This window comes from Notothenia rossii (assembly GCF_949606895.1).
Source record: "Notothenia rossii genome assembly, chromosome: 3".
NCBI classification, from domain to species: Eukaryota; Metazoa; Chordata; class Actinopteri; order Perciformes; family Nototheniidae; genus Notothenia; species Notothenia rossii.
Genome location: NC_136901.1, coordinates 31,551,438 through 31,565,795, shown reverse-complemented (window position 1 = coordinate 31,565,795; position 14,358 = coordinate 31,551,438). Strand labels below are relative to the sequence as shown.

The 14,358-nt window shown below is 41.5% G+C and overlaps 2 protein-coding genes across 2 annotated transcripts; both read left to right on the top strand.

Moving 5' to 3' along the window:
• Nucleotides 1-236: 236 nt before the first annotated feature.
• Nucleotides 237-5,598, top strand: LOC307032868 (uncharacterized protein; the record flags this gene model as incomplete). Its single annotated transcript, XM_079671147.1, has 3 exons — nucleotides 237-3,042; nucleotides 3,401-4,509; nucleotides 4,672-5,598. The coding sequence occupies exons 1-3, from the start codon at nucleotides 2,646-2,648 to the stop codon at nucleotides 5,596-5,598; spliced, it is 2,433 nt and encodes an 810-aa protein (XP_079527273.1). The 5' UTR covers nucleotides 237-2,645.
• A 640-nt stretch (nucleotides 5,599-6,238) lies between these two features.
• On the top strand, nucleotides 6,239-13,522 carry LOC307032867 (sterile alpha motif domain-containing protein 3-like; the record flags this gene model as incomplete). The annotated part of the gene is made up of 6 exons (XM_079671146.1): nucleotides 6,239-6,536; nucleotides 8,160-8,197; nucleotides 10,937-11,895; nucleotides 12,654-12,812; nucleotides 12,911-13,003; nucleotides 13,202-13,522. The coding sequence occupies exons 3-6, from the start codon at nucleotides 10,951-10,953 to the stop codon at nucleotides 13,520-13,522; spliced, it is 1,518 nt and encodes a 505-aa protein (XP_079527272.1). The 5' UTR covers nucleotides 6,239-6,536; nucleotides 8,160-8,197; nucleotides 10,937-10,950.
• Between the last annotated feature and the right edge of the window lie 836 nt (nucleotides 13,523-14,358).

Below are 14,358 nucleotides of genomic sequence, written 5' to 3'. Positions count from 1 at the left end.
CCGTTGTAAGAGCAGCAGTAGTTGTAGGTGCTGCTGTTGTTGTTGCAACAGTAGTAGGTGCTGCTGTTGTTGTTGCAACAGTAGTAGGGGCTACTGTCGTTGGTGAAGCAGTAGTTGTAGGTGCTGCTGTTGTTGTTGCAACAGTAGTAGGGGCTGCTGTTGTTGTTGCAACAGTAGTAAGGGCTGCTGTCGTTGGTGAAGCAGTAGTTGTAGGTTGCACTGTTGTCAGAGCAGCAGTAGCAGAGCTGCCAACATACACGATTTTGGCGTAGCAGATACGATTTCCAGGCCCTAATTACGCCGCTACGCTTGACTTGAATATCCTACGCATTACCTAACAAATCGAAAAATGAATCGGTGAGCTGGCAGCCTCGTGCATGTGTTGACATCCAACCAGCACTAAAGCTCACATATAAGCCGTTTTATGATTCGTCCCTTGCGTTGGCAAAGAGCCAATAGGATCGGCTGTACTTCTTTTTTGTAATGCCCTCACTACTGTTACCAGGATGCTATGCTGTTTTGGCTCCCGCTGTTGATGAAGAATTCTATTCATGTAGACCAGTGCCGTGCGGTGAGGTTCGTAGCTGGCTTTCAGAGTCAGATAGGCCTATGTGAAAAATATGTGAAGTCAATAGAGTATATTAAAACATACCCGTACTTTTCGGACTATAAGCCGCGCCTTTTTTCCCATTTTTCGACGCTGCGGCTTATATAACGGTGCGGCTAATCTATGGATTTTTAAAGCTAACGGCCACCGCCTTTAACTCTATGGGCTCTATGGCCGGTCCGCGGACCCCCACCTTTAAGCGGCGGGTTCCAGCAGGAAAAGCTGGAGGTCGGAAAAGAGTGAGACAGGTAGCGCGCAAAAGTAAAAGTGGAACCGAGAGTGGTACGAGAGACAGAACGAGAGCAAGACAGACAGACATTACGAGAGCGAGACAGTTTGTCCCCGTACCACTGGTTGAAAACCGCTGCTCTAGATCACTGCCGGTACGTGCGCTGGGAGCGCACCGTTTAATTTTGAAAGTTGAAAAGTTTGTGTGTCTGAAACACTATGTGATACAGTACAGTTTACACAGCACAGTACATGTTCTGTAGCTACTATTGCAATAAATGCTAACACTTGAATACGTTATGCAAATATGCAACTTGTTTGTTGAAATGTTAATAAATGGGAGCTTCCTCAAACAGCCATCTCTTTCCCGACAATCCCCTCTGTGCACGAACCCTTACATATGGTAATTAAACATTAAAACACCTGCGGCTTATAGTCCAGTGCGGCTTATATATGTACACATCATTCAATTTAGCTGCTGCGGCTTATATTCAGGTGCGCCTTATAGTCCGAAAATTACGGTAATTCAATTGGCAGCTTGCACATTGACTACTGGTTGTTTTTCATATTCTATATAACTAGCTATCATTACATGCGAATTGAACGCTTCCATTTAAATCGTTTAGGTTATTTAAGTCTCTTGAGCTAGCTAGCATAGCAACTAGATAACTATAGCAACCAAAAAACACAACTTTAGCAGCAAAGTTTAATTTCTCAAACTCAGCTCACCAATACATTAAAAAAAAAGATTGTTGGGTTCAAAGTGATCACAACGACGTTGTATGATGTTAAATGGATGACAGACATTAAACAATCCCCTCGGAAACACTCGGATATCAATGTAATCTTGGCTAATAATTAAACGTACTGGTGGCTTTCCATTCTTCTGCATTTGCATTGTTGTATTTTGTGGCAGATTCATCGGGGTAAATCATTATGGTTACATACTGTTACATATATATATCGGGGTAAAACCATCAAGCATCTTTGTAACAGAGCAGGGAGGCATTATACAGGAGGGGATATTTCCTCACTAGCATCTTTGTTACAGAGCAGGGAGGCATTATACAGGAGGTGCTAATTTCTCACTAGCTCCGCTAGCCTTTCTCTTAAATTCAACGGCGCGTGCCGTCTAACATAGACAATCACACTGTGACTGGTCGATCGAGTTATCTTCTGTCCCGTCGTATGAAACAAGCATTTTAGCTCAAGCAATGATCTCAGTAAATCGGGACGTGAAGTGATTAATGGAGTCTAGTGTCCAGGCTTTCGCACGCCCTCCTCATTGAGACAGAGATAGCCTACTGTTTGCCTCCCCTCTGCTTTTTCACCGCGGGTTTATGTCAGATCAGCAAGACTACAACACATAGGCCTACCTAAAATACATTACTTACTCAATGGATAGAAAGGACATAATACGAGTGTCTACAAACATTTCACAGACAATGAGAGAAAAAGGCATGCGTTTAATCCAGTTTGTGAGGGATTGCTCAATCTGACGTGAGGCGCCGCTCTTTGCTGCCTTACCCCGCTTGTCTCCTCTCTGTTTGAACCATAGACTGGTTTGAACAGGTCACGAGCAAATTCAGCTATTTTGGTTATAAAATTATTTAAGATAATTGGAATCATACAAAAATTACATTTATAGCACAGATAAGTAGAAAATATTAATATCTGTTTTATTTCATTATATAATTTAACATATGTGTTGTGTTTTTATTATCTTAATTTCTAATGGACCAATGATAATTCGTGAATACACTATGCCCGCGAAATCGCGGAGCGAGCTGTCAGTTGAAGTCTATCAAAAATGGATGGTGAACGTACTTGTCCTCCGCCGAAAAAGCGGCGAATTTCTGAACAGCGCTTCAAGCTAGAATATAACGCAGAATGGCCGACCATCACCCGGTCGAAGCTGGACGACTTCCACGCTTACTGTATGTTGTGTAAGGCAGATTTTAGCGTGAGGCATGGGGGCCGACACGACGTTGAAAAGCACACCAGGACTGCTAAACACACGTCATACAAGGCGGCAGTGGAAGCTACAAGGCCCATCGCGGGCTTCTTTACGGTTGACAGTGACACCAGTGTCATAAATGCCGAAGTGCTCGCTGTGGACTTTCTGGTGGAACACAACATCCCGATCGCGGTGGCCGACCACATCGGGCCACTGGTGAAAAAGATGTTTCCGGACTCGAAAATCGCTGGTAAGGCTCAAATGACAAATAGCCTCAATTCATCTCAAGCATTCATAGGCATAGATTTATATCTGTATACTGTCACAATACACTCTACAATCTGTACAGACTAGCCTATATAAAACAGTTACAGTACTGCCCTGGTTGATAATCTGATTTAAATCTTGCAAATTAATGATTGCTAATTTATACTGATACTGTATCATTCTGATAAACATTTTTCATTTTATGTAAAGGTGAAAAAAAAATAGCCTAGGCCAACTTACTCTACAGAGGATTAATATCATGATTGTAATTCTGCAATTCTGTGTAATCTAGAGTATAATCATGATAATACAATTCAATATTTTTGTGATTGCAATTGCAGGAAAGTATGGGTCTGGTCGCACAAAGAGCAGCGCCATTGTTGGAGCCCTTGCCAAGGAGGATGCGTCTGTGATCACGGAGGCAATGAGGACAGCTCCATACTCCCTAGCCACGGATGGGAGCACTGACTATGGAGACTGTAAGCTGTATCCTCTTGTTGTGAAGTACTTTGATCGAGGACTTGGGCGTGTTCTGACAGTACTGCTATCTTTGCCAGAGTGTCATGAGGCATCTACTGGGCAGAACATATTCAAACTCATTGACAATGAACTTGAGAAACGTAGCATATCCTGGGACAACTGCATGAGTTTTGGGGCAGATAATGCCATGGTGATGCAGGGACTCAAAGCTGGCACGGCAGGCTACATCAACAAAAAAAACAGTGCAGTATATGTGCTGGGATGCCCGTGCCATCTAATTCATCTAGCTGCAGAAAAAGCTGCTGCTCAGCTTCCAGTGTCCATTGAAGAGCTGCTGGTGGACATATACTTCTACCTAGACAAATCCAGCAAGAGGAAACAGGGACTGAAGAAATTTCAGGATCTGTGTGGAGTGGAAATGAGAAAGATTGTTAAACATGTAAGTACGAGGTGGCTCTCTTTAGATAAATGCATCGCCAGGTTGTTGCAGCAGTGGCCTGCATTGCTGCAATACTTTGAGTCAGAACAGTCTGGGCACAGCAGCAAGAACAAATCCACGCAGAGCAGCAGCAAGGACAAGACCACGCAGAGCAGCAGCAAGGACAAGACCACTCACAGTGTTAGCAAGGACAAGTCCACGCAGAGCAGCAGCAAGGACAAGTCCACCCACAGTGTTAGCAAGGACACATCAACCCACAGTAGCGGCAGCAAGGACAATTCTCAGTTTGATTTGGCAGGCTATCTCTTTCGCCAACAAAACCTAGCCAAATTCAGTCAGGGAAAGAAAACACCAGCAGCTGCAACCACACAGCCCAAGACTGCAACGGCAAAGCCCAACACATCTAGCGCTGCACCCACTCGGCCCAAGACATCTAGCACTGCACCCACTCAGCCCAAGACATCTAGCACTGCACACACTCAGCCCAAGACATCTAGCACTGCACCCACTCAGCCCAAGACATCTAGCACTGCACACACTCAGCCCAAGACATCTAGCACTGCACCCACTCAGCCCAAGACATCTAGCACTGCACCCACTCAGCCCAAGACATCTAGCACTGCACCCACTCAGCCCAAGACATCTACCACTACACCCACTCAGCCCAAGACATCTAGCACTGCACCCACTCAGCCCAAGACAGGGGCACAACAGAGAGTGCAGAGGGCATGTCAACATCTGCAGGACCCAACATTCCATCTTTACTGCTACTTTCTGAGTGCGGTCCTGCCGATATTTGATGAGGCCAACACTCTGCTGCAGCTAGACAAACCCTGCATACAAGTACTACACAGGACTTTGACCACACAGCTGAAGAATCTCTTGAACCGATTTGTGAAGCCTCAGGTGATCAATGCAGCTGCTAAGGTTCACCAGGTACCATTTAGGGAACCAAGCAACCAGAAGAGCAATGAGACCTTGTTCATTGGGCAAAACACCAGAGACTTCATAGCAGATCACCCTGAGCTTGAGGAGCTGCAGCTGGCCCAGGTCTTCAGCGCTGTGCGGGCATTCTACATGAAGGCTGTTGAGTACATGGTGAAGAAGTTTCCCTATGATGACCCAGTGTTACGGAATGCTTCTGTGGCTGACATGTCTGCACGGGACAGCGCAGACTTCAATTCTGTGAGGTACTTCACAGGCAGATTCCCCTGCTTGAAGATGAATGCTGAGGAGATGGACAAGCTTGAGGGTCAATTCATGACCTACCAAACCGATGCTCTGCCAGAAAGCATCACCAGCTGTGACAGACCAGACACACAGTGGCACCTGATGAGTCAGCTGAAGGATGGAAATGGCCATCTCAAGTACCCTTTACTCTGCAAGGTAATGCTGGCTATCCTCTGCATCTTCCATTCCAATGCAGACTGCGAACGCATCTTCAGTCTTGTCACAAAAAACAGAACGGAGTTCAGACCTAGTATGGGAATGGAGACCCTGAGTAACCTCATTACCCACAAACAATTCATGGTGGCAAAGGGGTCTGTCTGCTACAAGCAGGCGTACTCCAAGACAACTCTTGCCAAGGCCAAGTCAGCAACCTATGACCATCTAAAGTGAGAGGTTGATCAGATGGTCATGTCACAGCCAAAGGTTCCCTTGAGTTGAACTCTGTTCTAAAAAAGGCTGTGTACAGGTTTTTCATGTGTTATTGTTCAGTATTGTTTCATGATGAATTCTGTTCGGTTAATAAAAATATTTTTTTGTGTATGTTGGTGTTTAATTGTGTGCAACAGTACAGGGAAAAGGAGAAATTATACACAAAAAATTTACTTTGCAGAAAAACATGTCCTAATATGACCTAGATTGCATCTCAGAGCATGTAAAGTCTCTGGCTTCTGATAAGATAAGATAAGATAACTTTTATTAATCCTGTAAGGGAATTGCACATGTTATAGCAGCAGGGTGATAGGAAAAGGAATAGGGAACTATATATACATACAATTTACAGTAAAATAGAAACAGTTGAATACAAAAGATAAATAGAAATAAGTAAAGTAAAAATGAAATAAGGGGGCATTCTGGGGGCTTCGGCGGACCTCGGACCCCCCGCCGGAAAAAAAATTGCCTTCCTCCGCTCGGCATGCTACTACTTTCTATAACACAATGTTGGCAGCTCTGCAGTAGTAGTAGGTGCTGCTGTCGTACACTGTAAATTGTAATTGTTAACCTTACTTAAACAAAATAGTGACATCAACTGATATCTACATTATTTGTTAACTTAACTCAATATAACAAAGTTAAAACTACTTTCTTGTGAGAGAAGTTATTTAACTCATCAGCTTGAAGTAACCGTTACTTTAAAGTATGAGTGAGCAGCTCTCTTTGAACACACGTGGACACCACTCGGAGAAACTCGACAGAACTCGGAAGGCTTCGGCGACTACACATGCGCAGTTTGCCACAGAGACGTCAGACCGACGTCATGGGTCATGGAACGAAGCGGGAAGAAAGCATTGTCGAGAGTCTGGACATGAGAAGCAGAGCCGTATGAGAAGGTATACGTTTTAACAAACAATATTGTGCTAGAGTTGGGAAGTTAGCCAAAATCATTCAGGGTTAGCTATCGTTATTTTTTGTAATGAGTCATCCTCTTTAGTCAGATGAAAACCGACTTTTACCGCGTTTAAGTAAAAATCGTGGTAAGGCTATAAGGTAAGAGGCTAAGAGCTAACTTTGAAGCTAAGAAAGTTAGCCCGTCATGTAGGTCATATGCCGTGGAATTAATTCCGGTAAAATAAATGTATTTGAAGAAAACTTGTGTAAAAGCAAAAGCAGCATGTTCGTTAACGGTTGAAACATTTAGCAACTGCTGCATTCCCTGTTAGCACACATTAGCCACTGCTGCACTCTCCTCTACCGCCATTTTAGGCGTTGCTATTGTTCTCACTTTAGCCTGTTAAGCCGGGTTGCCCCCGCGGGACGCAACATCTTGCAAAAAACAGCGTCTGAGGGCTTCTTAACATTTAAAAACCTATTAATGATGCATACCCACTTCACGGGAAGAAACTCAGCTAACAGACGATATTAAAGCCAAAACGACGCCAGATGTCACTGTAGTGTATATTTCTGTATATTTTTTTGAAAATCTAGCGTATTCATCATTTTCCTACACATTTATTCACTGGTGTCTCTAACCTGCAAGTTGCTCTTTAACAATTTTTACTTGCTCATCATCATCAGTGAGCTATTTTTAGAATGTGCAAGCTACGTTCGTTTTAGGCAGGCTGTGTGTCCTGCTCCTCCGTGACATGACGGCTTGAGGCTAAACAAATAATGATAAACTAATTTGAAAGTGTGTGGGACACAAACGGGATTTTGACTTTTGTTGTTTGACTTTTTACACTTTGTTGTTCTCCTCCTTTCCTCCGCTCTTGTCTCTGACAGTGAGTGTGTGCATTTGTGTGTGTGTGTGTGTGTGTCGGGAGGGGAGCCCCGCCCTTCAGAAACAGAGCTGAGGAGAGAACGTGCAAAGCAATGCAGTGGACACTGAAACATGCACATAAATTGGATAAATAACATAAGCGTTTAGTTTATTTAATAAAAGAGCACATGTTCAATGCATAAAGTGACCGTAGATAGATTATTTCAGTTGCAATTTGCATATATAAAAAATAAATTAGAAAAAGACATTCTCCTCAGCTCTGTTTCTGAAGGGCGGGGCTCCCCTCCCGACACACACACGAGAGCACACACTGCGTTATAATTAGGAAAAATACCATCATATCATTTGTTGTCATACCGCACAGCCCTACCGCGTCCTAAAACACTAAAAACTAATATTTTACATGCAATATTTTAACACAAGCTGCCTTATAAATGAATTAATTTAATTACAATTAAAAAACGTCACATTTAACTACATACTGATATATATATATACGGGCGGATTGTATATTTTCAAACATTGTAAAATAACACAAGACGATATTAAAAAACATTTCTAAATTATTTCTAACATAGTTGCAGGCCTTATTTGCATTATTAGTTTGGTAAAGTGTTATTCTATATTTTGTCATGGTCTGGAAATGCATGAAAATTCATTTCAGAATTTGTGCAGAAACCCTGTATAGTTTGAATGCAGTTTAACTTATTGTGTTTTTCAATTTTTTTGTCTGTAGGTATTGATCTTCAGAGACAGAAAACATGCATTGGAAGTGTAAGTACTGCATATTTTCTTGTGAAAAGAGGGCTCAGCTATTGAAGCACTATCGCTTAAAACATGGAAGCTATGCCAGAACCACTCCAATTCCATGCCTCTACAAAGATTGTCTGTGTTCATTCAAGTCATTTAATGCCTTGAAAGTCCATTTAACAAGACATCACTTCCATGATATGCAGATGAGCGAAGCTGGTGAAATCCCTGTGATATACCATTGTCCTCTTTGCGATTTTGAAGAACCCTGTACACAAGTCGTTTTCTTCACCCATTTGCGCCAACATCTTAAAAAACAGGAAATGGTGAAATGTCCATTTGAAAACTGCACTTTTGAGAGCAATGTGTACTCAACATTTAATGCTCATAAATGTAAAGAACATAGTCATCCAAGACAGAAGAAGTTGAAGCCTGACATTGCTGTGACCAGTGCAGCTTACAATTCAGATCCAAATCTGTCTCAAGATGCACCACAAGATGAGGCTCTTCACAATGATCCTATCGGTTTTTTTCAAGAGGAAAATGAGGAAGAGGCTCAAATTGAAAATCTGGATGATTTACCGCATCAACTGGAACACAATTTAGCCTCTGTATTTCTAAAACTGCAGGCAATCTTGCATATATCTGACATTGCAGTACAGGAAGTAATCCAACATCTGAATCAGATTGTTCTTTTATCAGAGCCTCTTTTGCATAATGCCATTAAGAACATTCTTGATGAACATGGTGTCACTGACAGTGATTCTGTTTTGAGGGAGATTACAAATGCTGTCAAAGAGAATAACCAGTTCCTGAAAATGACTGATGCTGGCAGGTCACTCTCCACAGCTTGTAAAAGAGCATCATATTTTGAAAAGGAATTCCCTCTAGTGATGCCAGTTGAATACAAGCTTGGACAAGAATCAAAATCACTAACTTATGTGCCAATCATGGAAATGTTACAAAAATTGTTAAACAGAGCTGATGTTTTAGAAAAACTTCTCAGTCAAGATGCCTCTGTTGATGGATACAACACTTATAGAGATGGCACACACTATCGTGAGAAGGCTTTCTTTAAAACTGAGACCCTCCGGATTGTCCTTGGGCTTTACATTGATGACTTTGAGATAGCCAATCCTCTGGGCACTTCAAGAAAGAAACACAAACTGTGTGGTGTGTATTGGGTCCTTGCCAATCTTCCGGCAAAACACAGATCTTCTCTTCACTCTATTCAGCTAGCAATGTTATGCAGAGCAAGTGCAGTCAAACAGTATGGCTATGCTGATGTCCTTCACCCACTTTTAAAAGACCTGGTTACTCTTGAAAAACACGGTGTCTATGTTGAACAGTTAGGCGAGTGTGTGAAAGGAACTGTACTCTATGTGTCAGCTGATAACCTAGGGGCTCATTCTTTGGCTGGTTTCCAGGAATGTTTCACAGTGGAGCACCCTTGCCGATTTTGCATGGTGAAGAAGAGTGACATTCAGCTGAAAGAGGTCCGTTCAGGAGAATTTGAGCGCAGAACCAGCCAGAATCATGACATGCAAGTTTCTCAAGTTTTAGAGGATCCAACTTTGGTAAAACAGTATGGGGTTAAAGGTCCTTGTGTTTTAAGAGAGAATTTGGAACATTTCCACACCGTCACTGGGTTTCCACCTGACCTAATGCATGACCTCTTGGAGGGTATCGTCCCGATTGAGATGTCTTTGTGTATTAAGGATTTGATCTCCAAGAAGTACATCTCTGTTGAGTCCTTGAATGAAGCCATCAAAAACTTCCCTTACAAATTCACTGACAAAACTGATCAGCCTCAGACCATCCCAGCTACATTTGCTTCTAGAGGTACCATCGGCGGGAACGCCCATGAAAACTGGGCCCTGACAAGACTTCTCCCACTCATGATTGGATTTGATGTCCCAGAGAATGATCAAACATGGGAAATGTTGATGCTTTTGAAGGACATACTAGACCTGGCAGCATCATTTAGATTAACGGAAGATTCTATTGATTTTCTCGAGGCCAAGATCTCAGAGCATAGAGGCTTACTTTTAGAAGTATTTCCTCATTTCAGATTGCGCCCCAAGCACCACTTTGTTGAGCATTATCCACAGCTGATGAGAATACATGGGCCACTCAGAGACATGTGGACAATGCGCTTTGAAGGCAAACACACATTTTTCAAACAAGTCATTCGCAACACAAAACACTTCAAAAACGTCACACAAACTCTGGCTGTCAGGCATCAAAGAATGATGGCATACCATGTGGATTCCTCCTCATTTTTCAAACCTTCTATACAAATGGACAAGGTGACAGTTTCATTGGTTTCATCTTTCCCAGAGAATATTCAGAACTTACTGAAACAGAAGAATGCAGCTCAGAACACTGTCTTTGTTGCATCATCTGTGAGCATTGAAGGCATCAAATACAGTCCAGATATGATTGTGTCTGTTGGTGCTTGTTCAGCTCTACCAGATTTCAGGCAAATTGACAAAATCATTGTCATTAACAGTGATGTATTGTTTTTGTGCAAACATCTGACAGCATGGTATAATGAGCACCTGCGTTCTTATGAGCTATGCATTCATGGGTCATCACTTTCGGTGCACATGTTGTGTGATCTGAATGACCCGTTTCCTCTGGCAGCCTACAAAATTAGAGGCAGAACATTTGTGACCCTTAGACATTATATTATGTGCTGACTGGATGTGATTTGAAGTATCAAACAGGAATTTAACTTCATTTTTTGGAATCCTTTTTTAGAATCACAACAAACAATGGGGACACGGACCATTCTACGAGTAATTGTGCATGACGGTGACATTAGGAAGATTACACTGAATGAGAAACCTCAGACACTTGAATCACTTGTTGAACAGCTTGAGGGCAAGCTGGGTCTTCAATACAAGTTCTGCCTTCAGTATGAGGATCCAGATTTCAACAATGCACTCGTCAACCTGGCTGACATTGCTGACCTGCCTGAGCAACCCACCATAAAGATCCTCTCCCTGGTGCCAACAACAACACCAAGCACTGCTGACACAGAGACCATGTCTATTTCCTCCCCCGAAAGTCGGTCAAGTCTTACAAGGTCTCCATGGCCAGACAACTTTGAAATTCCTTCTTTTCCTGTAGACATTGAATACAGATTACGCCAAGCAAATCTCCTCTATATGAGGGACAAGAAATATCTACAAGTGCCCAGGGACATGAAGCATGAGATCCTCGAAAAACTTGCTGAGTCTATGTACAGCTTCAAGGCATATCCCTGTGATGAAGAATACCTTGATGTTGCAACTGCTCTTATTCAAAAACATCCATGTCTCGCTGAACCAGGCTCCTCCAATGGATGTAATGGCTGGAAAAATAGCGTCAAATTTAAAATGGGTAATTATCGCACAAAACTACGCCGAGCTGGGTGTAATGATGTGGCCATAAATGAAGGGAAAAGAAAAGGCCAAGCGCCTCAAAGACCTTTCAAAAGACCCAAGCGGTTTGAAGTGAACTTCCTACCCAATTTACCTGATGGTGAAGATGAGACTAGTATGGAGTCCAAAATAACGGAACTTGTGGAAGAGATGAAAAAAAGATCTCCAAATGCCACTCTGTTAAAAAAGAACATGGACTCTACTTTTGCCCTGAGAAGAAGGGAGTTTGTGACCTTGGAGCCACCAGTAAAGGACATCATGGAAAGATGGCCAGCACTCTTTGCTGAAAGTCAGGTATTTTGAAACTGTTTACCTGTTTTAGGATGGTTTAAATTCGAATATCATTTTATCATTTTGGTTATGCACATTTTATCAAAACACAGGGGGGGAAAAATGAATTGCTTATTGTAATTCAGAGTCCCAAAATGTCTGCTCAAACAAAAGCAACACAAAACAATTACACTGGGCAGGAAACTAGTATTGCAAAGCCCTCCAGATATACAGATTTACAACACTTCTATATCTGATTGTCTCAAATTGTCCTACTGAAGTGACATGATTCTTTGAAAAGCACTTTATATGGGGCCATTATTCTATCAAAACATCATATATCGAAATCTTTAAAACAATCTGTAAATGTGTCCTAAGATTTGTGAATGTGTATTTGACAAATCCCCAGACACATTTGTTGATTGCTGCATGCATTTATAAATCTTCCTAGGAAAAGTATTGCAAAAGTTGTGTAAAAAGACACTTGTCTGTATTTTAAGTTTTGGAGATAGATAGAATCTCAGATAGAATCTTAATACACATTTGAAGATTCCTGTTCATGCTCAAAAATCTCAGAACATATTTACTGATTGTATTATACGTTAACACATCTGAATACGCACACACAGATTAAGATACACGTTTAATAGTTTTGCTACAATAATGCCTCCATACTTTACTTTTAGCACCATTTATGTTAGTGTTTTTTATTCTTTAATGTTGGACCAAGATGGCTTTAAATGAGATTTTAAAATCTTAAATTTGTCTAACCTTTCCCATAGATTGTGGCAGAATTCTGTCGCGTGTCGAGCAAAAATTTGAAGATAGAATTCTTCAAAGAACTGGATAAATACACTCCCCGCTTCTTTGACATCTTTAAATCCAAGGGGGGAAGTGTCGGTCGCAAACTTGAGGGGTATCTGCAACAGGTGGCACCAGCGGTAAGTTTTTTCATACACAAATAACATACATTTTTTGTTTTCTGCTAACAAATTATTCTTCACCACTTATGAGTAATGTGTGTTTCAATATATTTCAGGGTACAGATGTTAATGGAAAGCGAACAGCAGTCCTCCGAGGCCTTCCTGTCATCCTGGGTGATGAAAACAATGACTTCTTCAAGACTTGCTTTGTAAGTAGTCTTTTTTCATCATTATTTAAATTCTAGGCCACAGGACGCCCAATCTATTTTATCCTGTCCCTTGTGTTACATAAATATATTTTAGCTTTTGTTATGATACTGGCCAAAAGTGGGCCTTCAGCAGGCCAAGGTAAACTCTGCATTTAAAATGTTATTGTGGTTGTAATTTTACTGTTGCCTATGTTATAGGATTGTGATGACCAGGACATCTCCAACAGCTCCATCGGGATCCTTACAGTCATCCCTGAAGACAGCCTGGCTTCACCTGACTCACTCCACCTTGCACCGTCATCAATCGTCATCATATTGGAAGGGAAAATGGTGATGGACGGCATCAATACTCTCCCAGATGCCATGTGCCTACTTTTTGGACTCATCTACGCCCTAAATTTGCAATACCCTCAACAACTAAAGAACAGTTTTGAATTTATTCAAAGGGTGATGCTCTCACTTGGCCATAAGTCCCTTAAACCAAAACTGCAATCACTCAAAAATGCCCTGATGCATTGAGTCAGAGCACCTCCCACTGGGACCTTTTCTCTTTTGGAAAATACATTTTTCTTTGTTATTATTCTTTTTCAAAGGCCGCGTTGCAGTACACACAGAGTTTAAAACAGTTTGTTTTTGTATAAATGTGTACATTTTTCTTATGGAAGCACAGAAGTCAGCCTCAAAAATGCCCTGATGCATTGAGTCAGAGCACCTACCACTGGGACCTTTACTCTTTTGGAAAATACATTTTTCTTTGTTATTATTATTATTCTTTTTCAAAGGCCGCGTTGCAGTACACACAGAGTATGTTTGTATAAATGTGTAAATGTTTCTGATGGAAGTACAGAAGTCAGCCTCTCCAAATATGTTTGTTAACAAAACAAATAAAATGTGATTATCATTACCATTTAAATGTCTTGTTTGTTACAACAGCTTAACATTTTAAGTTCAGCTTACTTGAAAATGTTGAGGCAATCGGTTTCCTGATATTACCCTAGTAAAATGAACTGCTTTGACAAGTAAGGTTCACTTTTTATTATGAGTTGTGCTAATTTAACATAACTCAGATCTTTTAGTTGTCTAAACTAACTTTTTATAGTCATCGTAATGAATGATCTTGAGTTGGGTCTACTCAAGTTTACTGTAATGACATAAGTTGCCTGAACTCAGTACTTTTAAGTTGAAACAACTTAAAATTAATGATTAACTTTACTTGGAAATGTTGAGGCAATCGGTTTCCTGAACTTTGTTAAGTAAAGTCAACTTATTACGATTTACAGTGTAGGTGCAGCAGTAGTTGTAGGTGCTGCTGTTGTTGTAGGTTGCACCGTTGTAAGAGCAGCAGTAGTTGTAGG